General features: G+C 38.6%; 1 protein-coding gene across 8 annotated transcripts in view; it reads left to right on the forward strand.

Annotated features, from left to right (window-relative positions):
* The first annotated feature begins 783 nt into the window (after window positions 1–783).
* Window positions 784–25,742, forward strand: part of PLEKHA1 (pleckstrin homology domain containing A1) — a 37,656-nt gene continuing 12,697 nt past the window's right edge. For 3 of the 8 annotated variants that reach the window (XM_040606226.1, XM_040606229.1, XM_040606232.1), the window contains exons 1-6: window positions 784–947; window positions 15,465–15,625; window positions 18,199–18,255; window positions 19,706–19,751; window positions 21,779–21,876; window positions 24,455–24,586. In XM_040606226.1, the coding sequence (XP_040462160.1) occupies window positions 15,485–15,625; window positions 18,199–18,255; window positions 19,706–19,751; window positions 21,779–21,876; window positions 24,455–24,586 (474 nt within the window). In that variant the 5' untranslated portion in view covers window positions 784–947; window positions 15,465–15,484. Of the gene's footprint in view, window positions 948–1,041; window positions 1,331–15,464; window positions 15,626–18,198; window positions 18,256–19,705; window positions 19,752–21,778; window positions 21,877–24,454; window positions 24,587–25,742 lie in introns of those variants that run through there. The other 5 variants (XM_040606231.1, XM_040606233.1, XM_040606228.1 and 2 more) reach the window with 4 other exon arrangements.

Here is a 25,742-nt window from a genome sequence, read left to right on the forward strand (position 1 = left end):
AATTGTGAATGAAGTCCATATTGGAAAGCTTCTGGCTGGTGCAGCTGCAAGGCGCGTGACCCAGCCAGGGATGGATAGGGAAAAGTTGCCATGGGAATGGCGGGGCATTGTTTGCGGCTGACTTCAGCTTTTATTGTTGTGCCCTGATTACAGCTTTTGTTTCGCTGTGAAGTATGGCTGTTAAATGCCAGCCCGAAACAAAAGATGTATTTACAGGCAATGGCTGAGTTCAAATGATTTCTATTTTTAGAGATATCACTGCGTTAAGCCAGGGGGAAAAAAATACATTATTATTTCAGAAAACACTTAAGTGTTTCAGTATAAATTTAGTATGCGCCCAGAAGAGAGTTAACTGCTTATTAAAACTGGTTAAATACTACTGGAAATCGTTATTTGCCCCCAGGGCCACGGTGACTGACACCAAAAGCTCTGAGGTAGCACCTGAGGTGACAAGCCGCCTGTGAGAAGCCTAGGGGAAAAACCTCCACGGGTCCAAACCCTTAATGCTGCTCCCTCTCCACTGAATTTAATTAATATTAAAATCAAACCAGCGGCACGTTCAGAGGTGCAGGGGCCGGGGGCCGGGGCTGCCCTGCCTGAGGCGCCGCGCACCGCCCGCCGCCGCCCCCGCCCCCGCCGCAGCCGGGCCGCCCGCCGGGCCCCGCCCGCACTACAACTCCCGTCAGGCCTTGCGCCGCCCCGCCGCACTACAGATCCCAGAAGGCTCCGTACCCCGCGCCGCCCAGGGGGTGGGGCTGCGGCGCGTGCGCGGCGGGGGGCTCGGCGGTGTCGCCGCGGTCGGTGGCGGCGGCGAAGTTTCTTCGGAGGGAGCGGGAGGAGACAGCGCTGCCCGCCGCGCCGCCTCGGGCCGGGAGCGCGGCAGGAGGCGGCGGGGCCCCGCCCGGCCCGGCTCCCCTCAGGGGGCTCCCGGACTGCCCTGGACTCCAGTAAGTGCCTCGGCCCGGGGCGGGGGCGCTGAGGCGGGGCCGGGGGCTGAGGCGGCGGGGCGGCCCGGCCCGGCCCCATGGGGAAGGCGCCCGGTTGATGCTCTTCCTTCCGCGCTCGCCTGCTGTTCGGCCGGGCAGGGGACTGTCCTGTGCCCTCGGCGCCTCTGCAGTTGTGTAGCTCCTCGGCCCTAACCGCTTCGTGCCTTCCCCTTCCCTCGTCCCGCTCCCGTTTCTCCCCTTCGGTTTTCCCTCGAAGCCGCCGCCTTAGCGGGGGGGTGGGGTGGGGGGTGGCTCTCTCCGTGTTTCACCTCGGGGGCAGCGCATAGGAGGCCGTGCCATAATTGCGCTGCTAACGCCGTCAAGGCTCTGTTACATCCCCAGAGGTAAGATGATGATCTCATTACCCGTAATATTTCTGCCCCCCCCCCCCCCCCTCACCTCTCCTTCTCAACTTCGGTCCGTGGGCATGCTGGGAAGGAGCGATCTTATCTGGGCCGAGCCTGCAGTGATGGTGCCTGGGCGGGTGTGGGCTCCCCGGCACCCGCCCGCTCGGCCGGGCCCGGGCCTCGCTGCTGCTCGCCTTCGGTGTTGAAATCCCAGGCTACAGCTTCAAGGAGAGCTGAGTGTGCTCGGGACAGCCAGCATTTAGTGGCTACTTTGTTTTCGGCTTCCGAAGGCGCTAGTTCTGAGGAGGGCTGTTTTGGAAAGCTGTTGCCTGTGCTAGTAATGCAAGCCTGCGCCTCCGCGTTGTGTTGTAGCCGAGTTGTAACCTGGGCTGGCTATTTACTGAAGCAAAGTGTCTTTAAATGGGTAACTTGGCTATAAATGAATGTTAAACTGTAACCAATATTGTCATATTGGGCAGTTTTAACACATGTAAAATTCCAGATAGGCATTTGACTTGCTACTGACTTAACACAGACTTAAATACTGTATGTATTGTGCAGTTCCCTTAGCTGTAACTAATGTGTAACCTTCATAAAAGGCATTATATTATTGCTTAAAATGTTTGCAAAGTAACCTCAAGAGGACTGCAGTTACTTTTTGGGGAGCAGGCTCCTGTTTTGGGGCCTTCGGGGGAAAAAAAAAGTCTAACTTTTACCAACCAGTGTACTAAGTTAACAAAGAAGGAAAAAGAACAGTTTATCATCAAGTGGGGAAGCGGGAAGTGGTTATTAATTTGTTAAGGCTGAACATTGTGAATTATACTTGAGCAAAATTCTGTTGCTTATCTGAGTAAAGCTGAGAGAAAGAATGACTGGTTTTTTAGATGCTTAAGAGCTAGATCTCTCCATGCTTCACATTCTTACAAAAGCATAATACTTTTAAAGAGGTTACTAGGCATTCCTGCATATAGTAAGCTGAATGGCATCAGCTTTTTGTTGCCTTCTGACAAATTGCTTACTTTACTAAAAGAGGCCATAATGTCTAAAGGTACATTTTTCTGTTCTCTTCCTGTTCCATAATCCCACACATGACACTGGAAGACAGAGCCATATTTGATCTTACAGTTTGGGCCTATAAGGTTCTAGGAATAGCTTCCTACTGTTGAATCCAGCAGAGTTTGTTTTTTGTTGTTTTTTTTTTCTTTATTTGTCCACTTCCTTTTTATGCTTGGGCTGTGTTCATTATGATGCAGCACAAACACAATCTTTACTGAGATGGAGTTGTGCCTGGCAACTTTGGCAGATTGCACTATGATGAGTTGCTCTGTGTTAATGAATTTACTAAACTGCACTTTTAAGGATGGGGATTTTTAGTACTTCTGATTTGAAAGTAGTTAGGAAGTATGATAGTCTTGTATCAATTTATTTCACAGCTGACTTACAGGTGCAACTTTAAAGCAATTTCAGTAGTCCTTGAGAAGGTCTTATGCATCCAGTTATGTAGAAGATGATTTCTTTAGTTCTCATGAGGCTCCATGCTGGATAAATTCACAGGACGCTCACTGCATTCTAGTAAGTTTTAACAGGGAGTTTGGAAGAGTCCCTTCAGTCTTGTCTCCAACTTCTGGTTGTTTTCACTCGAGTCACACAGGTGACAATACATAAACTTGTCGGGTAGGTAAAGCAGAGAAGTGTAGAAGTGCTGTTTTCCTGTTTGTCACATGAGTAAGTGTTAAAAGTGGGCTGAAATCTCTCATAGTAGAGAATCTTAGCCTGGTTGATATTTGGAGGAGAGCCTTTTAATTCAGGCATAAATAAGCACTGATGTTGGAAAAAGTGATAATTCAAGAGATAATACAAGGGGTTTTGTATATCACAGATATCACCAAATAACTAGACTGCTGGAGAGAGCTTCACATAAAAAAATAGAACTCTGTGACTCTTCTGTTCTTTTTGCAGTTATTAAAAATGCAATTTTTATTTGGTTAGTGTAGAAAAATTATTTTCTAGTTAGTAAATTGTGAAGATGGAATCTATTTTCTTAAGCTCTTTCTGTGTTTTATATCTATGATTGGCCTTATGTTGCATTGTATAGCTATGCATTTCAAGGGCAGAAATAAAAAGATGCACAGTAGGTCACTGCCAGGCATATTGCAGTGTTTAAGTGTTTTCAGAGGAGCAGATGCTTTCATGTAAATTAGAGAATAGACAAAGAAGAACCAGTGTACAAAGAAAATAGGAAGCATCTTAGTGAGTTTCCTTTTTGTCCTCTCCCCCTGTATTTATTCTTCCTCAGGACTAGTAACTGAGTGACAGAAGACAAGCACGCACCTGGGGAATATGGAAGTTGCGTATGTAAGGAAAAGACATGAATGCAGGAAAAGGCCTTGTTTTTTTCAGGTAGCTGTGGCTTATTTCAGAAGACAAGGGAGCTATATTGGCAGAAATAATAAAGGCTGACTTGTATGTTAGAGAGTTAGTGTAGAAGAGGGGAAGTGCAAAAGTCAGTTTTTATTGACTGTAACAGATTAGAAAGAACTTGAGGGCATTACTGAAATGTGAACGGATCTCTACTTGTAATACAGTCTCCAGTGTAGTGTTGGACATAGCCCAAACTGCCAGGCCTGCAAAATTCTTATCTATTTTAGTAGATTTAGAATTCCATCCATGTCTTTATTACTAAGTGTTCCTGGTTATTTAAGCTGACAGTTATCGTAGTAAATGTAGTTCCTTCAAAATGCAGCAAACCAGCACCACTGGTGAGTGCATGTTATGAGAGGTTTCCTCGCATGCTGTGCTGTGCGCTTTCTTGTATCCTGCTGTACGTTGGTGTTTGTCTAAACAATGGCTTGTGATACAAGAGCAAGATGGTTCTTGCAAGATGGTTTATTGCTTTTGTTCTTCTTTTCCTGATAATTATGAACAGTAGAAACATTCTTAGAAAATACTTACTGGGATTTGGAGCCAAATAAACCTTTGTGCAGTGGTATAATTGCATGAAAATACAGGATAGTAAATTCAGTGCCAAACCATGGGAATTTAGGTAACTGGCTTTAGCCTAAAACACAAAGCGGGGAGAGTTTTGTAGATGTCACCAGGAAACAAATGATCCAAGAAATACAACAGTCAGTACACATATTCCTTTGTTTTTGAGTCTAAATGAAATAAAACATGGCTGGAAGCGTTGCTTCCAATGCTCTATAAAATTATATAAGAAACATAAATATCAAAATTCCAGTGAGCTTATCTGACATGTAGAAATAACGTAGGTGCTTTAAAAAAATTGCCAGCTGAAGAGGTCAGAGTACAAGTATGGTTCAAGTTCAGGTTTTGAAGTTACACTTTAATGCACGGAATGACTGTAATGGATTGGAATGGGAGATATAACTGACCTGTTTCAAAATTTTTTCTGCTCTTACACTCATGTCTCAAATTAGGACTTTGAAAATTTCTGAGTCTAAGGTAATCTTGATACATGTTGTAGTCTATCTTTTAGAGACACGTAGATACGTATTCGTATATGGCTCAATTCTATAAATAACACTTTCCTCTTAGTGCTAGGTAAAGTAGCAGGGGCTTGTTGCTGTTGAGGAAGGAAGCTTGGTTCATTGTCTCAGCACTAAGCAGCATTTTCTCCCTCCAGGGACTTGCAGAAGCATCTAGAATGTGTAGGTGTTTCTTTAATCTTGGAGAAGGAACTTATTAAGCTTTCTGGTGCAGAACTCTGAGCCACTTACTTTTAACAGATGTTATCTGCACGAGTAAGGGAGTTGCAGGTCTGGTAGACATTTGTGGCATTCAACAGTTTATAAACAGTTTTCAGGTTTAAACATACGCCTTTGCATTGAAAATCTGAATAGTTTCAGGTATTTTATGTAGAAGAAAGGTGGTTCAATGGTGAGGTTGCTGCTGTGGAACTTGGGAAACAGGTTCAGCTCACTGTGTTGCCAAAAGCTTCCTGTGTGGCCTGGGACAAGCTGCTTCTCTGTCCCTCCGCTCTTCTACTGAAACTGCTCCTGCATCTGGTGGCTCTCTGCATCGCAGAAGTGTTGCAAGGGTATGTCAGTCAGGTTTTGATGTGTTCAGGTGCAGTACTAATGTGCCACATAGAGCTCCATTGTGCTGGGTGGGAGAGGCTGAGGAGACTGCCAAAGTTAAAAGCTGGGGATGAGCTCCAGGCTGAAGGAGTAAAATCAAAAAAATAAGGGGGTGGGGGTGGAAGTTTTCACTGGAGATGTCTTGGACCAGTTAAAGAAAGCAAGTCCTTAAAACTTTAAGGAGCACCGCATTGCTTCCTTTGTTTAACAAAGCATAAAAAAACAACGCTTAGGATACCTGAATGAACCAGGCAGATCTTTTTCTATTATGATACTGCCACACAGGGAACAGTGGCAAAGCTGTCTCTGTTCTTCTGTCGACTGTTCTTTGGAAAACGCTTTTAATTCTAGGTAACCATTACCTCCCAATGTTTTAGCTGTGAGTTTTGTTAATTCTTTCTGTTGGCATGATATTCAGAATCTCTTAAAATTCACTCTGATTTATTGACTTTTCATGTGAAAGAGGTTTAGAGAAGATAGCTTCTCTACCTTCCCACTTCCCCAATGGGGAAAAGAATTTGCATGCACTTTTAAAGAGCAGGGTCTTTATAACTTTATAGAGCTAAAAGTACTTTGGATCTTTCTGGTGGAAATATGAGATGGTATTGTCACTGCTGTAAACTGAAAACATAGACTAGACAACAATTCTAAAGCTTTGCAAATGTGTTTTTATTGCTAAGCGTCAGCACTCCCAGGAACAGTCTCTGTATTACTGACAAGTGATAAATTCATTAGCTTAATATGTAATTGTTTTGATGTGTATGCTCTCCGTGGGTGCTTTGGTACCCACCGCATTTACATCCCATGTCCAAGAAAATGTATTTGAACTTGTTCAGACTAGTGATTTAATTAAGTGTTCTTCTGTTAAGCACTAAAACAGTTACATGTCAGGTTTGTTGCAAGAGCGAACAGTCCTCTTAAAACTGCACTTCAAAAGATGTCGTTAAATAAATTGGTTAACTCTTTAGGGAGGCTTATAATAACAAGGGGAAGCTTAGGCTGTACTAATAATTCATCTGGCAAGTTATTTCTGTAGCTAGTAGACTCAGTGCCTGTATGTGCACTAGGGCTGCAAAGTTAGGTAGCAGTGCTTCAAGGATGTTCTGGCTTCAGGTACGTTCCTGCTTATTCGGGACTTCAGGCTTGGGATATTTATTTTCTAATTAACTTTTTTCCTTAATCAAGTTCACTGTAGGTGCTGTCACTTTTTTATACTGTTTTGCTATTTTATGCTGTTGCCTTGATTTTTTTGGGTGGAGAAGCAGGATTTCTTAGGGAGGTCCATTTGTTCCCTTGTTGGGGGAAGGCTGTAGTACAATAGGTTGAAAACCAGTCTGTTGCATACTCCGGATAAGTTCAGGATTTCCAGGCGTGTTGTTGCACATACACAAGACTTGTGATTTGATTTCCTCCCCCCGCCCCCCCCCCCCAGTTTTGCTGTGTATAGGTCAGGCAGTAATCTTCCAAAGTGCCATGAGCCTGAAGACTTCCTGGTAGTCCTGGGATTACTCTGTAGGTGGAGCATGGTTATTCTCCATATGCGTTGTAATTTGTGTTTTGGGAAGCACCAGTGTCAGTGCAGAACAGCTGTGCAGTAAACTGGTGTTAGTGGTGTTGTTCTGAGCTCACTGTAGACAAAATTATTAAATGTTGTTTCAAACTTGTGTGCAGATGGCCTGTAATATGCTGTGCTACTGGTAGACGTAAGTAATGTGAAATCACAATTCACAGGTATTCAGTTGTTTAGAGCTGGCTTTAGAGTGTCTTAAATATGTACAGTTTAATGGAATTAGTCTGAGTATGGTATTCTTGCATTTAAATTTGGAACTTGTCTTTGGATCTATATGTGAAAAGTAATCTTTTACTCCTGCAATACTCTCTGAAGTTGCCCTCTGGTTTCTCCCCAGTGTTTTCAGCACAATGTTTTGGTGCTACTGAGGCAGATAATTTTTAAGCAGTAATTTCAAAATTAATTTAACACTCTGGTATGTACATGCTGGTATTTCTTTAACAATGTAACAATACTCTGCGAAAACTGAAGAAGATATTTTCAACTTGTTAATTTCCTAAGCACCTGGCCTTTTGATTTTTGTTTTTGCGTACTTCACAGGAGGAGGGTCTGTGTTTGTGCTGGTGAGTTTGTACCAAGGGTTTACAGTGAAAATCAGCAACACTGGCTCAAAAATGGCAAGCTGTTTGTTTTTTTTTTTTTTTTAAATAGCCTCACCTTTTTGTATTGAACTTCATGAGGTCAAATAAGCTTCACCAGAATTTGTGGTTTGATGGGGATAATCTTTGTGCTACAAAGTCATTGGGATGCTTTTGAGACTCTAGTCTTCAAATATGAAAGGGCAAATTTGGGTTGAGTTTGAAACAGCTGGCAGTGTGTGGAATTGGAGTTCTTGGAGTGGCTGCCCTAGATGGAACAGTTACTAGGGATTGAAATTAAACAGCTTTTTTAGTAATGAGTAACTAGTAATGATAAGTAATCCTAATAAGTAATGTGCTTATTTCTTAATTTTTAATTTGGTTTAGGTGTCATTAATGGGGAAAAATCTATAGACCAATGCATGTAAGCATTTTCAAGAACAAGAACCTAATATGCCATATTTGGAGTTTTACATAGAGCACTTAAAATTGAGAAGGCCCATAGTAACCTGAAAAATAATTGTAAAAAATCAACTCTGAATCTGCATTATTAAGCATTTTAACTAGTCTAACTGACATCAATAAGCTTTTAAAAATTGTTTTGAGGATTGTATGAGATAAGTTAAAGTGAATTAGTATAACTATATTTTGTTTTCCTCTGTTGTACTAGTCTCTGGTTACGTCTCATTTTGAGTAACTTCATGTTACCTAGACTTTATGTGAAGTGATGAAAACTGTACTTCTGACTGTTGTAAAAACTTAGTGTTATTGAACATATTCTTTCACTGTCTTTTAACTTTGTGATTTTGCTATATTTCTTTCTAGGCGAGTCATCACTCATAAGTTATTAATAGGTGAATTTCAAGAGTATCTTGGCCTCATTGCACAGAATGCTTCCTTTTATTTGTATTAGCTCAATGTATTTAGAGGAACAATTCAAATACTTGTTTTAGCTAGGAAAAAATGATTAATGGGTGCAGCTTTTTGTTTTGGCTGTCTTAAGAGATCAGTAACAGAGAGGAATTTTGTATCCTGTACAATGCATTTCCTCATTTCATCATATCCCAAAGCCTTTGGCTGCTATTGTAAATACCTTAAAATGGAGGAAAACACTATACTAAGATCATGAAACATCACTTACAGAAATCCCTGCAAAAGTTTTTGTGGAGGTACCAATCTGTTCCATCATGGAACAGATCGATTGCTATTTGAAGTAGGCAAGTGGATGATGGATTCAGGTAACTTCCAAACATTTTCCTTAGAACTCCAGTCTTCACCCTAAAACATACTGAAATTCTTACCCAGACAAAAGTAACATTACTGCAGTTTAGCCTAGAAGAGCTTATGCGTGGATTGGTGGTGTTGTCCGTGGTGAATGATTGTGCTTTTCTGGTCAGCAGTGTGTCTGGAGTTGGGAGGAAGACCAGAATGGCTGTGGAAAACCTTAATTGCCAGTGTAGCAGGGAAAGAGGCAGGCAGGTGGTGGTCTGTGTTCTTTAATTGCATGCATCTTTTGTGGTTAACTTCATCTCAGTTGTTTCACATGTCAGTTTGAGCAAACTGTCGCTCTTCCACATACTATTATACCAAGGGTCTTGAGGTGTAGCAGGTTTTGCCTGATTCAATCTGTACTGAGAGAGGGTGCGTGCTTTGCATTTTGGTTGTAAAATGTATATTTTAATAAGTGTTGATTATATATGGATGTTGAAAACACCTGGGATTAATGCTGTAGTACTTTAGTAGATAGTATGGAATAAAATTATAGTCATTTGACTTGCTGAGGTACACTGGAAAGGAAGGGAATGGTCTAGTTACCCTGATTTAACAAGTCTTCCTGGAAAACAGCAGATCAGATGCATTTTGAAGACAGAATGTTGACTGAGTAAGACTTAAATGCAAGATAAGACTGCTGTGTTGTTGGATGATTCATCAATGCAAATGATTCTTGTCTATTGTGGCCTGGTTGGAAGTTGGATTAAGTGCTGGGGGAGGGATGTGTTGTTTGAGATGCCTTGTAGCTTGTTCAGGCATAGGAGAGGTCGATGCTACTGCTGCTATTTTCAGATTTTTTTTTAATTTCAAAGATTAACTGCTTATGCTTAGGAATTCTCTTCCAGGTGAATAGTGGCCTTTTGGATCTGCTTTTTTCCTTTTGCTTGACTGCTTTAGAGGAGGAATCTAAATTTAGGGAGCAGCATATTCTGGAGACTTCCTGTTCTTATTTGTACATGTAGTTAAAATATTACTAATAGCTTCGTACCCTTCTAGCAAATTGTAGTCGTGTCTTCTCTGTTCAACAGAAGCATGCATGTGCCCTCCAGAACAAAAATGAATTAGTGAAGGTTCTTTGGGAAACAGAAAAGCTCAACATGTAATTTTAAAACAGTCAATCCTAAATTATCTTACTGGTTGTCATCAGAATCATACCCAAGTAATCTGTCTAGCTCCTGGATTAGGGTTTTTCTGTCACGTTTTGGGTACTTAGGAAATTGTGGCTTTTAAGGGGTTTATGAAAGATGAGCAGAGTTTAATCTGCTCGGTTTAAATTATCTGTATGGTGTTCTGCCTCTACTGGAAGGTTTTCAAAGTGTTGAAAATAGGAAAGTTGTTCAAACTTCCTTAAAAGATTTATGTGACTTATTTTCAGACACTGTTCTGAACTTGTTGTGTCAGAGTAGGGGTTCCCCCCACCCCACCGCCTTTGCTTGCTGTCTTGCACGTATGCAAGAAGGAAGGTTTTCATTGCTGGGTCCTCTACAGTATAAGCAGGACAGTCTGAACTCTGAACTCATCCCTTACCCTTGGGAATCAGTAAATGGAGTAAATGGCCAGCAAAAGAGACAACCAACTGGAGAGGAGCTGATTTACAACAGGAAGCTGATAGTAATTGCCTAGGCAAAAGCCAAGAGCACTCAGTAATGAAGTTGTCCCTGGAACTGCGGAAAAGACTGGAGCTCGCTGGGGATGCTGCCTACACTCCCTTTGTGGCGATGGAGCTAGTGTTATTAGTAGAGCTTAAAAACGGGGGTGGGGAGGAGGTATGGGCATGACTCATAGCATCATTTTATATTTATCAAGTGTAGCTTTATGAATGTTGTTCACTGTTTCATCGAGATGAGTAAGTAGGTAATGTATGTTTCTTAATCTCCTTACTAATAGGAAAAGAACCCCAAAGTCATCTCCTGTGGTAAGTTAAATCCAAGGTTTAAACTGTCCATACACTAATAGAGCAGGAAGTAGAAGTGTTAGTTTAAAGAAATAAGAATGATAATAGATTATACACAAAACTTGGGGAAAACACATGTAAAATAAAGCTAAAAGGTATTAAGGAGAAGTGCTTATCTTGCTGGATTTCTTAATCAGGCTTTCACATGGACAGTGCAAAGCCTATTGCATAGTCCTTTTATTCATAAGAAATTCTACTTTCTCTAGTAAGGCGGCGGTCTGTGGTTTATGCCTACTTGTGGAAATCAAACATTCTGTCAAAGGAGAGGTTGGGCTGTAGAAATATAACACCACACATATACATTGCCTTGCATACCACTCTAGTAGTGTTGTATAGACTTTGAACTTGAAGTCATGAAGGCTGCAACCAAACTGTAGAAGAGGTGAACTCAAGAACAGGTGCTGCTGTGAAACCAAAAATAGAAATTAATGTAGGAGAGTTTAAGCAATCTGTTACAGATGGTGAAAACAAGATGCTTGTGTGCTTCTGCAGGTTCTAGTTGTGCAGTCATGCATTTACAGTTATAGACTGGGAGACTGATCTGTGATTTTGTTGTTGTTGTTATTATTTATAGTGGTGGCTGGGAGGCCAGGCAGCTTTCGGTTTGTGATATAAATGTTGAGGAATGTTGGTATATGGTATACCTCAGAGGAAAAGAGCGGTGAGAGGGGAAATACGAGAGAAGCTGGGCTGATGAGGTATGTACCTACTTAAATTAGTACGTTGCCACTGGAAAGAAGGATGCAAGACTTCAAAAATAAGTGAGACCTCTTGTTTGGATTGTAACACAGCCCTCCAAGAGGAAATTTTAAGGAGCTGAGAGTTTTCTGAATTCTTACATACGAGTATCAATATTGCCACAAAACAGGTTTTCAAAAATATTTTAGCTTCTGGGGGATTATGGCAAGAACCAAAAGGAAATGGGCCATGGGGGTAAATTTTCTGAAGTAGCGCTATGTCATTGACCTGTCTCCTCCCTCTCCTGCCCCGCGCCGTCCCCCCCGGGGAAGGAAGGCAAAATAAAATGCAGTTGTATGTGATCTGTTACAGGTTTGATGCCTTCAGTTTTTCTCTCTTAAGAGCTTGTAATCTTTTTATAATATTTGATTCTAAAAGTGGGAAGAAGAGTTATTAGATTGTGCTGCAGATTCTGCTGTAGAAAATCACCAAGTCTGCATGTAATAGAGTTATAAAATGTACAGAGTTAGAGATTTTTTTATAATAATCTGAAATAATAATGAAAAGTAAATCATATTTCTGGAAGGCAAGATCCATATTCTGAAGACAATTTTAAGTTGAGGTTCTAGTGAATTGTTAGGCTGGTGGCCTTTCAGCCACATCTTCTACATTGTGGAATTGATGTTGGAATTCTGCAGTTCTTTTTATGAATCTTTAGAAGTAATGTGGTAATTCTGTCATGGTTGCTGTTCTGGTCTGTCTGGAGTTACCAGGAAGGGTATCGTGGTGGTGGTTTTGTTGTGTGCGTTCAGTTGCTTTAGTAACTGGAAGAAAGGCACAAATTGATATTTTTTTTAATGTGCACTACAAATTGTGGTTCATTAATCAATGATGAATAGAATTGGTATTAATTTATGGTGGAATCTTGCCAGGGTGTAATATGGTGGAAGCAGACTTTTAAAACGGGAAAAACCAGTTGGATGATTTTGTTTGATTTCAATTTTATAATAAAGAATTTTTTATCTGTTATTCTAAGAGCATTGCTCTGGTGGAGGTCAGTAAGCCCATGAGAAATTTTGAACTAATGTGAAGAAAACAGTAGTCACACAATGTAAGTTTTAAATTAGTGATAGTTTATCCTGTGTTTTCATCAGAGGACAAAGGAACTGTAAATAATATCATTTTGTAGGCTAGAAATTAACTAGTAGTACTTGGAAATAGAAAATCTGTATGAATTGAGGGATTTTTCTTTTCCTATGAAAGTTGATTTATTGACAAATAAGAGAAAGCTGCTGAGTTTTGTCTTTTGCCCTGGGAGAAAAAAATTAAAAGTATTGGAGTAGTTCAGCTTTAGCTAATTGTATGGTCATAATGGAGCATTATGAGTATTCTCCATTTTTCTTAAAAGGTTTTTTGAAACATTCTTCTATAGGGGGAAAAGTGTGTTGAGAAGTCAGTTGGGTTTATTCAAGGATTCTTAATCAATTTGTATCTTGTTTCAAAAACAAGTTTTCCTTGTTTCATTTTCTTCACATCTGCAGAGAGCACAGCTTAAGCCTGCTCAGACAGGAAACCAGCCACCAGTATTTGCTTTTTTTAAGGCACAAAGCTTTTCTGGGCTTCATAAACTGTTGATATTAAAATAAAGTGGAGTCCCAGAAGGGCTGTATATTTTATTGAGGGACCACCTGGCACAATTTAAGACAATACTGGTAAATGACAGCTTATATGTTCATTTAAATGAAAACAAGGTGTGGGTGATGCAGAGTTCTGCTAACTTAGAGGTATAATTTAGAGAACAACTACTCTTAAGCTTGCCCCTAGCTGCAGATGTGTTTATAGTGAGATGTTGTTTCAGTGTAAAGTGATCCCAAGAGTCAGCATGTGAATTACTGATGAATGTTTGTTATGATTATGACATTGTCTTAAGAGTACTCAAGTGTTTGGTTTTGCTCTGTAACTTCGTTACAGAACTTGTCTTAGATCTGTGATATTTAAATTTTGAGGAACATAATAGTAAAATTTAGGTTGCCTTAGTAAATTTTGTTACTTTATTGAGGAACAAATGTATGTTTTTGAAGATTTAAACCATTGTTGTATAACTTAAATATGGAGACTTACCTTTGGAGGCAGAAAGAAAACCAAATTGGTCAATGGAAGGCTTATTTACATTAAAGTCCTTGTAGCTATATAGAAAATATCTTGCACCCCAAACAAAAGTGTGTTAATGTTGTTATACACACAAATGCATTTAACTTTATAACTTAGTCTCTTATATTTAAAAAAAAAATAACATTTTAAATAGTCTGTCATCACTACGATATTGCAATCTCTTCATTTTTTTGCAAATGCTGCTGAATTGAGATTGTTAGATCTGGTCTCTCATGCCAGACTTAATGAATCAGACTTAGGTTTGCACCAGAGAATTAGTTTGGCGTTGGGCACAAAAACAGTTAGTTATTTTACAGATTGAGCTAAATGGCTTAAAACTGTTTACTAGAAATTCTTCTAGTATGGTATCAAAATAAGGATAATTTTAAAAAAAAATGTTTCTCAAAGTGATTGAAGCAAAATTTGACTAATATTCTAATCATGTAAAATTACAGCTGTAAATACAAGCTTATATATACCTGTTTGAATATGTGACCCCCAAAAATAAATGTAGGCTTACCTGTATATGTGCTTCCCCAAAATAAACACTTTAAAGTGTAACCATATATCAGGTTTTACTGTGATTTATCAACAGCTAGCTACAGATGGTTGTCAGGGGTCTGCCTCATTTTGTGTGTGTATATAACTATATTTAAATCAAATAACTTTAAGGAAATAGTAAAGGTAAGCAACTTCAAGAAATATTAAAAAAGCTTCCATATTACACAGTGAAAGCTGGAAGATGTTACAGAAAGAGCAAGTATGAAGTGCTTAAACCTTCTATGTCTCATGTTAATATTTTTGGATATGTACTATTTCTGAGTTTTGTAACAAAGCATAAAGAAGACTGAATTGTTTCTTTCCTGCTCTGGAAAGATCAGCATCGACCTGATTTTGTTCATACTTAAAATCATGTTTATTGCCATTTTTAGATGAGCATGCAGATTTGTCTTTGGTCTTACAAGGCTGGCTCTTAAGGTAAAATGAATGTCCCATAAAATAAAGGGAAGCAAAAAAAAAAACAATAATGATGCAATAGCCTGCACTAAGACAGAACCATAAAAGGTGAAGCAGGCAAAGTGGGTATAGGTGGTCAGCAGTACAGTTCTTCATTTATTAAAGCAAAACAAAAGAAGGCAAAAAAAAAATATCCCTAAACCCAAGATTTAAAAAAGCCTGCCAGCCTCAAACTTAGTACCACATGGATATTTAGGATTTCAGTTTTGGACTAGCAAGTTTGTTCACATCTCTGCTGCGCATACAACTTCAATTTGGCTATTTAATGTATAAAGATGAAAAGGTGTCTGCTCTTAGATATTGTTGGACATGAAGTGCTTTTTTGTAGGAGAAAAGAAAAATGTGAACAATGTTTCTAAAAGCCTTTTTGTTGAATTTGCTTAAGCAAAATGTGAAAAATCACGTTGGACAGTAGAGTTGCTGACAAAGATCCTTTTTTGACCATGAAAGGCAATGTCAAAGAAGGAAGTATAAACCTAGCATTATTTTAACTTTGCGCAAGTTGCGAGGGAGATTCTTTGATTATTCTTTAGTGATCTTGTACAAGCTAGTCTTGGTGCTCATCTACTATTTACCACTTGTATCTTTGCACTTAGGGTATCAGGTATCGTAAGTATATGCTTCAAAGTAGTAAGAAAGACCTAGCTAAAAGTTCAGTGGTGGTAGTGGGGGGAAACAGCTATGCCTCAGTCTTCTGTAGAAACTTATTTAAGCTACTGGTTGAAACTGCTCAAAATGTTGTGGGTAGGCACGGAGCAGTCTTAAAATTAGTAACAAGGAACTTTGCTTAACTTCTGTGCTTCTTGTTCTGCAGTGTGATGTTCAGGGTCAGAAATGCCTTATGTGGATCGTCAGAATCGCATTTGTGGTTTCTTAGATATTGAAGAAAATGAGAATAGTGGCAAGTTTCTGCGGCGGTACTTCATTCTGGACACACGAGAAGACAGTCTGGTGTGGTACATGGATAACCCACAGGTGAGATGTTCTTGGCAATAGTTCCCTGGCTCCTGTCAATTTCCACTTTCAGATGTTTTTTGAACAAATTTACTTAAGAAAAATGGGATTTAGTATTAGTTTATGGACCTGGAAGCCAGGGGAAAAAATTATTTATATAAGTGAGATAATTGTAAATCAGTGTTTCTTCTTTGCTGATATGAGCAGTCTTCTAAAGGAAAAAATAGAGTTCGTATTCTATTTAAAACATTATCCATTGCACTTAATAGTAAAACATTAAAAGCAACCTGAACATCAGTGAATTGCCAATATATAGAATCTAAGTATTGTGAGGAGGTTTAGGGATCAGATGGGAATCTGAATTTGATCCCACTTATAAATCGGTCATTAGTTTTTGAATCATGATGCGCTATATTTTCTATTAAGTGTTGTGAGTGTGCATTACAAGTTCTTGCAGGTACTAGGTAGTGCTATATAATATAACCAGGTGAGCCAGATCAAATGCTAGTTTCACTACACAGGTCTTCTAATTCACCTTTAACCTTACATGGAGGGATTTCGTTTCTGTGGCATTGCGTGGGTCAGTTAGCTGTTTCATATTATTTTGCCTCAACAGAATCAGTCACTGAAAAGCAATTTCTAACGATGCTTGCCATTTCAATACAGCATGAGTGGTATAGGAATAAAGTGAGTGTGCTTTGTATAAAAGCTGCTTTCACATTGTACACACATCAGTGTGTTTTCTAGCAAAGGGGAGAACAGATAACTGCTTACGGTTTGGGTACAAAGACAGTGAAAGCATAGGATCTAGGTCAGCTGACAATTGTCTGCCAGAAGAATTTTCATGTACTGCTCTGCTGGGGAGCCCAGAGTTAAAATGCTGTACAAGTCTAGTGTTCAAAGGAACCAATGAAAAAAATTGAACTATGTGCAGCTTGATGAAAGTGACTTGTGACTGAAGCATTTAGCAGTTTTTGAAGAGGAGAAAAAAGACCATTTCTGGAAGTAAGAGACTTCAAACGTTTGATCTCGATGAGTGATACAAAGCAATTCTGTTTTTCAGTTTCTCCTGTGATATAACCAGGGCATGTGGGCAAAACTTGAAATGCTGTAGAAATTGCAATTATTCAGAAGTTTTAAGACTAATGACATTTGGAGTGCATATCTCTTAGAGTCTTTAGTTTAGACTTCCTTATTTTTTTCTGATGTTAGCATTCATGCACAAATGAAAGCATGCCTTGCAAGAGGCAAGTTGAAAGTTCTTGATTTTCGTGGTCTGCTGCTTTAGTTTTGAAGAACAACAGGGTTTTTGTAAAGCCACTATGTGGAGACCGTTCTTAATCCTTGAAGTGATGAAACTTCCTATAGGATGAGTCTACAGTATGTACAAAACTTCACTGGGCCCTTTGTTGCTGATAAAGTGCTCTATTTGTATTTGTGAACATCAGTTCATCTGTTCAAAGAAATAGTTTAAGTCCATCATTAACAACACATTATTATCCTAATATAAAGATTATAAAACTGATGTATGCTGGGATCAAAATTGTGCTGATAAAGTAAAATCTATTTATTTGGGCAGGATGGGCAGACTTTAATTTCAGTGTTACCAGTCTCTAGTAAAGCTAACCTACTTCTTACCTTTGAAATATGAATGCAATATAAAGCAATTCTTTGCCTGTCTGATCTTGTGGGTAGCATTAGGCTTTTCTTTGTGATGTAGAAGTTCATAAGGCACTATGGTGTAATGGAGAGCGCTTTAGCTGGGGAAAGGATCAGCAAGCAGATGCAGTATGGTCTCCAGGGAGGCCTGTAGTGGGAAGAATGATACTGTAACGTAAGGGGTCATTCTGAAAGTAAAAATTGTAATGGAAAAAAGCATATGGAAAACGATGCTCTATTCAAAGGCATGAAATTAGGAAGACTGTTTCATTAGAAACAGTTAATAAAAGTTAAGTGTTTTATGAAGCTCAGTTCTTTAACTTGTATTTCTAGGCTGCTAATTGTGGACAGTAATATAAATGTTAAGACTAGTATGTTAAGCAAGATATAAAAACAATGGACAGCTCCTTTTTGGATTGTAAATATATTTTAGGGAACTTTGTAATAGAGATTGTAAACTAAGTGTCATGGCCTTTCCCTGCAGTAACTTTAATATGAAAAGACTATGATTTTTCCATCCATTTTGGAAATACGTGACATGGCCTTTGAAGTATCTGACGTAATACATGAATGTCACTTCTTGTTCCTTCAGTCTGCCCTGGTCAAAATACATAAAACACAAACATCTGTTAAGGAAAAAGTATTCTTTCCGGATTTCCTGGATGCAGACCTGCAAAAATCCTTTTTCCTCTAGTATAAACCTCTGAAACAATCACTATTTGTATTGTTTCTAGCAGTCTTTCTGTTTTTAGTTGATTAACAGATGTGTGTATAATAAACAAGTAGTTTAGATCCGGTTTCAAACATACATTGTGTATTGTCTATAAAAACAAGTAGAATTTTCTTGTTGTTTGTGGAATTATTTGCTTTTTATGCATAAACACTGTGATATAAGAATAAATTAGTTTCACTTTGTAACATACGATTTGTTTCAGAATCTTCCTTCTGGATCTCCACCTGTTGGAGTCATTAAACTTACCTATATTTCAAAGGTAAGATAATAATGTAAGACACTTGTTAATTTTTCGGTGGTAACTGCCAAGGGCCTTTTCTGAGGGCCTCAACTTTAGACAATCTTAAATGCCCACTATGTAGGGCATGGGAATGTGCTGCTTGTGAGTTTTAGAGAAGTGATACGAATGCTTCTATAGTATCAGGTTAAAATAAGAACAGACTAATTATCGTGTTTTCTAGGTTTGTTTTGTGATTTCAAATGGCAGGTCTTCGTGCTGCATAGAATTAATATTTCTGAACTGTATCTTTCAGTTCTTTGTAAGTCTTTGAATTCCAAATAGTCTTGAGGAAAAGACACATCATTTATAAAGTGGAAGATAAGTCTCTGGGTGTGCTAGTTTGCAAGTAATTATGGTTTTAAATAGAATAGAACAATTTCTACAAAATGCCCCGTTTGTTATACTCTATACACTCACTTCCAAATATGTCTGACAGAAAACTGAAGTAAGAAAGTCTTCATGGTTAAATTTGTAGCATATACCACATTAACAAAGAAATGGAGAAAAATAATTGACCTCCCTATCTTTCTGCTCATTTCTCATCCTTCCTTTGCTTTTCTTGTCGTACTGCATCTTCCCACCCTTTTTGGTATTTTTGTATTCTTGTAAAATACACCATTGATGCCAGTTATATCATGAGTACGAAAATGCCTATGGAGACCTGCTTATGTCCTTCCTGGTTTCCTCCTCCTGTGCTTACTTTGCTCCAAACCTCACAGTTGTCACCTTAAGAAATCTGAAATCTTGCATCTGACTTTTAATGGGAACAGGGGTGGTCCCCATTGCCTTTGCACCTGTGTGCACCTTTGAAGGCAGCTCACGTGGGCCTCCTGTGCAGATGTTCTGCCTAACTTTCCATAGTTCTAGTTGTGCAGTACCTGTGGGGTTTTTCTGGCCAAAAAAAGGGTTTTGATGTGAGATGTTGCCTGCCTTCTACCCTGCCCTTGATAGAAGTGCTCTATAATGTAAAAATGTCAGCACCTCTCACAACAGAACATCTACTACTTTCCTGCCCCAGCACTGCAACATTTTAGAGACTGCTGAAGAAAAGTGGCTATTACTCTTTTTATGTTAGTGAACAAAATACAACCAATGTCCTTGTCACTACAAAATGAGCTTGAATTTTTAGTTCAGTTGAGATGTAGAACTTCAAAATGCAAGTAGAATTGTTATGCGTTCAGTTTTCAAAATCTGTCTGGTAATGAATCCTTAAACTTAAGGAACAGGAACATACGGCTTAAGCAACCATAGGTTGCACATCTTGAATTGAATTTTATATAGTATTTTTTGTTCTATCTGTATATTTTTATACCTAACAGGCTTACTATGCTGCTAATCTTTGGATTTAGCTACATGAAAGAAAAAAATGTGATAGCTGATATATATTTTGTATGCACAGTGATATTTACAGTCTTAATTTCCCTACTAGGTTAGCGATGCAACTAAGCTAAGGCCAAAGGCAGAATTCTGTTTTGGTAAGTTCTTGTGTGCAGCATGTGCATAAAGTATATTCTTCAGAAATTTGTAACAAAGATGATGTTCTGCAATTCTGTTACAAAGCTTGTATTACTTTTTTTTAGTATGCTGGTTTCTTCATAAGGATATTTTGTGACTTTTCATATTGCAGCTTAATGAGGAGTAACTGACAACAGTTTTTCAGACGTGAAATTTGAGGCATTAGTAAGTTAATGAAAAATGATGGGTGTTTTCAGAAACATGGCATGCCTGTCAGCTATGAAGACAAGTAATTTAACTATTTTAATCTGCATTACTGATAAAAGAGTTGATCTGGTTGATCTAAAAATACTGTCAGCCAATGCTCTGATGTTAAATTTCAGCCTCTGTTGCTGTACCAAAGAGAGAGAAATTGCTTGGGATACCTTCTAGGGTTATTGATACTTAAACTTGAATAAACTTTAGGTAATCATAAAAGCCCCTTATGGTCAGTCTCTTTTTATATTTTTCTTGTAAGTAATTTGTCCAGAATTTACCATAATTCCAGATATTTTTTCAAATAATTGGCATACACAAAATGTGTTAGAGACAGGAATCAGCCTCTGCTCTGTTTATGAATAAACGTTATTTATGGCTGCGTTCATGTAAGAGTTTTAGCTCAGATGAAGGTACTGAAAATGCCTGAAGGTTTTCTGACAGTTAGTTAAGGTGTCCTTTGCCATGTGCAGTGTTGTACAGGCCTGGAGAAGGCAGCTCCAGCAGATTTGTGCAGTTTCTGTGTTGGAGCTTGTGAAACACTTGGTAAATCACCCCTGTGTGTAAGGCCTCAAGGATTCTAGACTAGTGCCTAGTGTGTCAGTTCGGTGCCATCTACAGATTCTTCTGCACATGCATGTGTAGAGGTGTTTGTCTTTACCAGTTGTAAAGTTGCTCTTGACATTGGGCCAGCTCTAAAAAGCCTTAGATGATAAAAAGATAGATAGATAAAAAGATCAAAGATGCTGGCTGAAAGCTTTTAGTATTTCTGATTTATTTAAAATCGTTTTGATACTTCTTAGAAGAAACATTTACATTTTTGTTTTTTAAATACCAGGAGCTGTTGTTTCAGTCACCCTATTATACAGTTCTGTATTTTGAATTTATATTTGCTTCTAATAGTGTTTGCTTCAAACCATTCACTTTGGGGTGAAAGATTGAAGAGTACAAAGTTACCTGTTTTTAGTATGTGTTTGCTGTTAGTGAGGACCTGAAGAACTGTAATGTTAGAGGTAGAGCAGCAAAATCTGTTCGGACTTTAGCAGCAGTGCTTCGAACTTCTAGGAAGGGTTTAGTCACTGTTCACCTTAAAACTAATTTCAAGATAAATTCTTAGAATTTGAGAAAACTAGCTGTGATTATTTTGACTCTTACATAGAAACAATATTTTTGTCTTTTTTGGGTAAAGGTATGCTAGGTGTTGTGGGGTAGATATATGAACTTACTGAAAATATGCTTTCTCTGCCAAGTCACTGAAGTAAAATAAAGTTTTATGGTCTGGCTATTTTAAAGTTCTTTGGTCCTGAGCATTCTATACTTAGTATACTGATTTTTTCCACAAATCTGTTTTGCTAAAAAATCATTGATCATAATCATGTTAATGAATTGGTTGCAAAGGATGGCAGATACTGCTCAGAAGATTAAAAGGAGAAATTGTAGAAATCCCCAGGTATAAAACTCTGTTGCTTGGGGAAATTGAGAAAAGGGGAAATTGAGCTGTAGAAAATCCTGTTAAAATTCAAGGCTTTATTTTTGTGTCATAAAATTCATTTAACAATTTCTGTAAGGTGCTGTTTTAAGTGGAAAGCTTAAAAAAAAAAGCTTTTTTAAAGAATTAAATAAGCCTGTCAAGTGTGTGTATGTGTCTTAAGATGATTTTCTAAAAAGAAATGTAGCAGACAGCTTAAATACTTAAACTGGATTTTCCATCTGAAATCAAATCTTTCTATGATGGTGTTAAGTTTGCTCTTAAATGTCAATGTTGTTAACTTTTCATAATGGTTTTTAACAGTTATGAATGCAGGGATGAGAAAATACTTTCTACAAGCCAATGATCAGCAGGACCTAGTTGAATGGGTAAATGTTCTGAACAAAGCTACCAAAATCACAGTAAGTGGTTTAGTTGATACTTAGCAATGCTTTCAAGTGGTGACTGTCTCAAGATGCTTAACCTTGCCTCCAGTTTTTTTACTAGAGTAGTCCTGGTATCTCTACAAACTAGTCTTGGTTTGGCTTTCCAAGACTTGGAGAAACCCTACAGAGCTTGCCCTAAACTTGAGTTTATTTTACTTTTTGCTTTGGAAATTGGCCAAAAATGTGATGCTTTCATTAAAGCATATGATTGTTTCTAGTAATTTAAAATTAACCATACACATTTAATATTAATTGAGATATCCAGAAGACACTTGCAAGCAATGAAGAGATACACATACATTTGGCTGGTGTCAAAAGTTTGTATTTTGTAAAGTATTGCTAAAATAATGAGCAAAGACAACATGCCATGTTCCAAAGGTGCTCTCCTGATTTTAGGTGGCATCCATTGAAAGAGCCATTAATGCATTCTTCTGATGAGTGTTAAATTACTTCTGTGGTTTGTACCAGGACAGCTTTTTATCACATACTGGAAAACCCCACGTATTACTTCAGTCTTTTCAGGAGGCAGAAGTTAAGGGTTTGTTTTCTCTCCAGTTTTGGGGAAGCGATGATATAGCTGTTTTGAGAGGCATTACCCTTTGGGGTTCTGAGCATGGGTGTGCACATTCATATTTATTGTCGATAACTTTCTCGGTTTTAGGTTATCTAAGGATGCTTTCATGAGTTGTTTGCGTTGTTTTAATGTAGCCTTTTCTTTGGAGTTATAAAACCATTACAACTACTAATAAATAAAAAAAATCCAGAAATGCAAAGCCTTCTTACTTGGATTTTTCACAAGGAGGATGCACCGCAGCCAGGCTTGAATTGTTTCCAGGTCAAGAAATAGAATGAATAAAAAATTTAATTGCATCAAATTAGAATCTAGTCTGGAAGATGTTAGTCACATGTTTAACTTGCATTCTAAATGGCTGGTGAAGTCATTAGTATTTTTTTGTCTTTGAAGGAACAAGGCTTTGAACTGTTAATCTGTTCAGAGGTTATTTAGTATGGCTAATTATTTAATCAATGAAGATAATTCGGTTATTAATTTTCATATAAGCATTACTCACTGTAATGCTCCAAGATTCATTGCATTTTTTTAGTACTGAGTGCTGATAATTTCAAAATAACTCCGAACCTTTGCAGACCAGCACATTGTGTACCTGCTTGAGTACTGTTTGTACATTTGTATCAGGTGGTGGTTGTAGGTTTGGTCTGTAACATTTTAAGTAGGAGTTGTTGGCTCAAGCACTTACCCATAAAGCTTGTAGCGACAGGCCCCTTCTCTTGAAAGTCTGAGGCCCATGATCCGCATGCACTAGGCGAATGTCTTGCCCTTCAGTGCCAGGCCTGTCTGTGACGGGGGTCACCTTTCACCTGTGCTAGCAAAGCTGGGCCTTGTGCAAGGCTGAGGGGAGGATGGAAGTGGGAGAATGAGCCTGACGCCGCAGCTGAGCAAGCTGCTGAGTGCCACCTTCGCTGGCCCAGGAGGAATTTGTGCTCTCGGGACTGTTTGCACTACTTTGCAAGCTGATGTGGTTGTTTGTGTGTTGTTTTTTTTAAAGTAAGCAGTCCTGGGCATAGGAACTAGGATCACAGCAAACTAGACAAAAACAAAACTACTTTATGGATGAGTTCAATTTCAAGTTTTGAATGCGCCATGGTCTTGGGTGGTAATTCAGTGTGTGAAGACAAATTTGCATGCCCCTTCTTTCTGAAGTAATTTGAATGTCCTATGTAAATATCCAATAGGGTGCTGATTAGGATATTTTTGGTGTGAGACCCTTGATCTCTTCTTGTTGAAGTCACTTCAAATTTACTGTATTAATATTAGAGGTAAAAGGAGATTATAAATGAAAATGTTTTAGGTAGCCAGTTAGTGCTGCTTTTTTTGTTTACTACTTGCACAAACTCAGAAATTTGAGTAAACATTTATTGAGGAAATTAAATTCCTGTGATGTTTTGATTGCTTCAGTTGCACATTTGAGAGAATTATCTAACAGTTAATGATGGTTAGAAATAGGTAGTTAGGGTCATTTTGGACAGAATTTAGCAATGTATGTAGGATTAATGGAGGCAGTAGGGAGTCTTCATGTCAAATATTGGAGTGTAAGTGCAAATTTCTGGTAAGGCATCCTATTTGACAGAAGTCTCAGTGTAGCCCTGTGTTTATGCTCTGCCTGTGCTAGCTCTACAGGTGCTGGGATGTCTCCAGTCTAAAGCGCTTACTACTAAAACTGAATCAAGTGAAAAGTAAAGAACCAGTTCTACACACTAGCAGTGTTTCTTGAAGACAAAGTATAGTGCTTATGGCAAAGCTGGGAATTGGCTTTTAGATTTCAAGACGCCTGGTGAAATGTCTTCATCGGCACCGGTTTTCTTTTGAGAACTGAAGCGTAGCCATTGCAACAAATGTGCGTGTAAGCTATGTCTAGCCTTTTACAATTAGAGATTATTGGTTAAATCCTGCTGAGGACAGAAATTCTGGAGTGATGATTAGGGCTTTTTTGAGGTCTTCATAAAACGTACATTAATTATCATATTCCACTTTCAGGTACCAAAGCAGTCTGATCCTCTCTGTCAAATGGATAATGCAAATCGTCAAGCTGAAAGCCCAGGTGGAAAGAAACAAGTCTCTTACAGGACAGAAATAGTTGGTGGTGTTCCTATCATTACACCTACCCAGGTAATACCCTTAAAACAAGTGGGCTGCTATTTGATAGAGGAAGCTTTGTTGTTTGACAGATGAGAAAACATGTATCACAATATAGCTGTCAGCCTCACGCCTTGCTCAGAGGACTTTACTTTGATATGTACCTTTTATTAATACTGACTCAGGGTTTTTTTTAGGATTTTATTCCCTTTATACAAGATTATAGAGAATTATAGTAGACTAAAGAATTACTTGAGTATCGATTGTTTGCTCACAGATGCTGGTTAGTATGCTGAAAACATTTTTGTGTGTGTGAAATTGGTGTTAACAAAGCAAAGTTTGTGGTTCTTCAACTGCCTGAAAAAAAGCTCTTTATATTTACACTGTTTTACTAGAGGTAGTGGAGGTGATAGCAGATTAAATTATTGCAGAAGGGACTTATGAAATGGTGTGTGTGGACAAATAAAATACCGAGTGAAATTCGGTGTGTGGTGTAAGGGATTCTGGGAAAAACAATCCTGGTTTTTATAGAAAACACTAGATTGTGAAATAACCACTTCCTTTTGAGTGAGGAGTAAGAGTTACAGTCATACTATGAAAACATCATCTTACTGTTCAGTAACAGTAAAGGAAAAAACCTACAAATATTACGGGTTACTAGAAAAAGAATAAGGAGCAAAACAGAAAACACCTTTGTTGCTGTATAACTCCTGTCAGACCTGTGTCCAATTTTGTTCTCATCTTAAAAACTAGGACCAGAAAAGTTCAGAGAAAGGTTTCAGGGATGATTGGTCTATGTGGAATGATCTCCATGTGGGGAACAAAGGAACGCTCTTCCACGTACAAACGTAGTAACTAAAGGGGGATGTAGGGGCTCTACAGAATCACGATTGGCAGGAGCGGATGATGCAAACTGTCTTTTCCAGTATGAGACCTATAGGCTTTTAAACAAAGCTAATGGTGTAACTAGGGTGAAACAAAGGGGAAGGAGGAGCTCTTTCAGTGAGTAATAAAACATAAGGTACTTCTTGCCAAAAGATGGTATAGATGCAAGAAAGTCTCCTGAATTTGAAAGACTGAACAAGCTTGTGGAAGAAGTACCTATGTAATGTTAAAGATATACACCTGTATCTGTTTCTGGCAGTTCCTTGAGCTGAAAAGAGTTACAGATTGGGTTAATATCCTGTAA

The sequence above is a fragment of the Falco naumanni genome, chromosome 9 (genome assembly GCF_017639655.2).
Source record: "Falco naumanni isolate bFalNau1 chromosome 9, bFalNau1.pat, whole genome shotgun sequence".
NCBI classification, from domain to species: domain Eukaryota; kingdom Metazoa; phylum Chordata; class Aves; order Falconiformes; family Falconidae; genus Falco; species Falco naumanni.